Source organism: Physeter macrocephalus, chromosome 14 (assembly GCF_002837175.3).
Source record: "Physeter macrocephalus isolate SW-GA chromosome 14, ASM283717v5, whole genome shotgun sequence".
Classification (NCBI taxonomy): Eukaryota; Metazoa; Chordata; class Mammalia; order Artiodactyla; family Physeteridae; genus Physeter; species Physeter macrocephalus.
In genome coordinates this window covers 45742962-45746353 of record NC_041227.1, presented here as the reverse complement: position 1 = coordinate 45746353, position 3392 = coordinate 45742962, and the positions used below count along the sequence as shown (strand labels likewise).

Here is a 3392-nt window from a genome sequence, read left to right as displayed (position 1 = left end):
AACGCAGCCAAAAATTAATTAATTATTTTTAAAAACCAAAAAAACCCATAATCCTTTGTCATCTAGCCTCGCAAATACAGAGGAAACCCAACCCAAACAGGCTATTCAGCCAGCTCCACCCTTACACTCCAAGCCTTATAAGCCTGCAGGGTGGCGTTCTAATGGGGAGAAGCAGGGAGGCGCCCATGACCCCTGGGGGCTGGGGCTGGCCAGGGGGGAGGGGGGTGGAGGGCGGTGCGGGTAACAGCCTCCACCCTCCAACGGGGAGTTAGCAGCGCCTACCATATGCCAGATACTCTGCCAGGCACCGGGGTTTCGTGTCAGAGTGAACAAAGCCCCACCCTCATGGAGCTTACATTCGACTGGCAGGAGACAGACAAGAAATGAATAGGATGTCAGGTGGTGAAAAGTGCTACAAATAATAAGGGGGTCATAAGATATAAAGGGGGTAGGATTCAGTGGGGTGAGGCTGCTGTTTCATGTGGAGTGATTACAGAAGGCCTCACTGAAAGGGGAGGTGGAGCAGAGACCTAGAGAGAAGGCCATGCAGATGCCTGGGGACAGAGAGTCCAGGTAGAACAGCAGCAAGCACAGGCCTAAGGAAGGCACATGCTCGGCGTGTTCAAGGAACTGCACTGAGGTCTGCAAACCAGGCTGGGGGCAGCGAAGGGGAGATGGCGGAGATGACACGGGGGGCGGGGGGCTTGAAGGCCGAGAAGTTCTTCTGAGGGTGATGGGAGCTGCGGGGGTTTGGAGGCACTTGTGTTTTAAAAGGGTCACTGTATCCCACTAAGAGCAAAGTATCTTTTTAATCCACTAACCAAACCAGGAAGGAATTAGTACAGATCATGTTACCATTCACTGTCTCCTCTGCAGTGTAAACTTAAGATGTGCACAAAGTATTTCCCAAGCAAGCTTGACTGGAGCCCACAGGGGTAGGGAGGATGGTGATAATTCAATAAGGACCACACCTCATGGCTGCAATGGCCCCAGAACTGTGGCCTATGATGATGGTCTCCTCGTCACAGTGCAGCTCCGTCTCCATGAAGGGCAGCCAGATGCTCTCTCGAGCTGTGACTAAGGTTCAGGGAAAAGAAAGAGTCCGTCACTCAACAGGGACAGTCTCAGTCCAACGCTGCCCACCTTTCTAACAGAGGACCATTCAGCAAACCGCAGGATCACAATGGGGGATGGGGCTGTTTTAACAGGGCCAAAGTTTTATGTGTTGCTGTCTGAAAGACTCAAATCTGTAGTTTTGGTAAATAGTTTTGTTTTTATTTTTTAGCATTTTCTTGAAAGGAAATACTAAGGAAATAAAATATAACTCTGAAGTTTAATGTAAACTTTCCAACTTAAAAACAAAAATCCTCTTGACAATATTGTCTCTCAAGTTCATATTCTTTCTTCCCAAAAAGGAAATTCCTGAGACAAGTCATAGGCACTCAGAACAAAAGTGGCCACGTTACATTTTCTAATATTAGGATCTCATAGAGATGCTGTAAGTTTTGTCATACCTCTGCCTCAAATGAAACACCCATAAATTTTTCCTGAAAATATTTGACTTATAGAAGGGAAAATCCGTTGCTTACAAAGTTGAAAATTAAATTCTTCCGAGCCCAGGTGCTCTTCTTGATCCTTACTAGAATTTTCTATCATGTTTTTTTGGTTTGCACCCTCCTCCCCCAAATACTTGCCATCATTCACTCTGAGGTACGTATTCCCTTAGGCTTCTCTGCTAGGATATTCCTCTTCTCTACCGCAAAATGAAAAGATCAAAACCCAACAAGAGGAGGATTTTTAAAGACACATTTTAAAAACTTACTTGGGTCAGGCATGTTTTTAGCCAAACACTGGAAACCAGGTATCTACGATATGAGGGGGAGAAAAAAGCTATAATAAAGAGCTTAATTACAACAATACTTTGCTAATAAGAAATAAGACATCTGATATGAGCTTTATCAATTCAATAAGTAGTTGTTTATATCATGAAATGAAGTGGGGTAAGTGTACATATGAATATACAATCCCTCCTCATAAACTCCATCTGTCTGTAGTTCTCTTATCTAGCCAGCTCTGCAGATCTCTTCATATGTGCAACTGCACATGTACATTTCTCACTGCTGGTATATACATATAGAGAGGGCATAACAGATTCTAGACAAACTGATCTGGAGCCAATCAGGCTATGCTCCAGGGAGTAGGTAAAATGTGGTACGTAAACGTGGTACAGAAAGTTGGAGATCCAATCCTCTTGGACGCTGCAGCCCTGACCTTTTGGTTTGTAGCTCTAGCCACGGCTCTCAGCCACAAGCCTGAAATTTTATTCTAGATACCCACTCTAGAGCTCTAGAGGTTGGCAACTCAGGAAACAGTCTTATTGCCTAGTTATGGAAGAAGGTTTAAAAAAAAATCAAGATGCACAAGACAGCGGCAGTTAGATGCCATTTTTATAAAGCTCACAAAGAGGCCAAATTTAACAATATATTGCTTAAAGGATACATACATAAGTTGAAAAGTACATTCATTTTTTAATTAATTTTTAAAAGCGAAACGAATTTTTAAAATTTCATATGGCAGGGAAACGGGATGCAGGGACATACAGGTGGCTCTGAAGGTACTGATAATGTTCTAGATTTCAGTTTGGTGAGGGACCCTCAAGTATTGGTTACATTATGCTTCATAATGTACGTACATCCTTTGTAAATATCAATATTACATATTAAAATGTTTAAAAATCCGAGACAGAGCAGAGAAGACAGATGTAGAATTATCTGGGACTCTCAGATCTGAACCCGCAGGAGATACGGGGAGCGGGCTCGGTCTCCAGTTTCTAGAGGTGGAGCTTGTCCTCTTGAGACCTGAGACGGGCCCTCCTGGCTGTTTCAACAGCCGAACTTCCTCCACTGCTTGTAGAGTCTAAGACGGGGTTCCCAGCAGGGCTCTGCACAAGGGGGTGGAAGCGGGGAGCCCTCCGGCCTCTCCCGCGCCAGGCCGACCTCCCAGTGCAGCGAGGCGCGTCTCCTACCTGCTCCAGCCCCCTCTTCACCCAGCCGTACCAGCCGTGGGTGGCCACATCCCCGACCCCGTTCCCAGGGACGATCACCGCCCTGCACGGGGCCGCCATGAATGCAGCCGACCTGAGGCGCTCAGAGCGCGTGCGCGACCGCGGAACCTGCCCGTGACATTATGGGAATTGTAGTTCCGGGGCGCCAAGAGCGCACTCACTGAGCTTCTGCTTCCCTATCGCGCAGGACAGCCGCAGACAAACCTTGCGGGTTTCCAGCAGCTCACTTGCCTCTTACTGGCGCTTCCATTTCCCCCCCTTATTTGGGACAGTCTGTGACATGCCCAGAATGTGTTATCTCTTACCTAGACTAACTGATATATGTATA

General features: G+C 46.5%; 1 protein-coding gene across 1 annotated transcript in view; it reads right to left on the bottom strand.

Moving 5' to 3' along the window:
* The window catches only part of RBBP9 (RB binding protein 9, serine hydrolase), a 9629-nt gene extending 6495 nt beyond the window's left edge, over positions 1–3134 (bottom strand). Inside the window, exons 1-3 of the mRNA XM_007114750.4 lie at positions 3026–3134; positions 1823–1865; positions 972–1077 (exon numbers count right to left, since the gene is read on the bottom strand). Coding sequence (XP_007114812.1) covers positions 972–1077; positions 1823–1865; positions 3026–3124 — 248 coding nt within the window. The 5' untranslated portion in view covers positions 3125–3134. The remainder of the gene's footprint in view (positions 1–971; positions 1078–1822; positions 1866–3025) is intronic.
* Between the last annotated feature and the right edge of the window lie 258 nt (positions 3135–3392).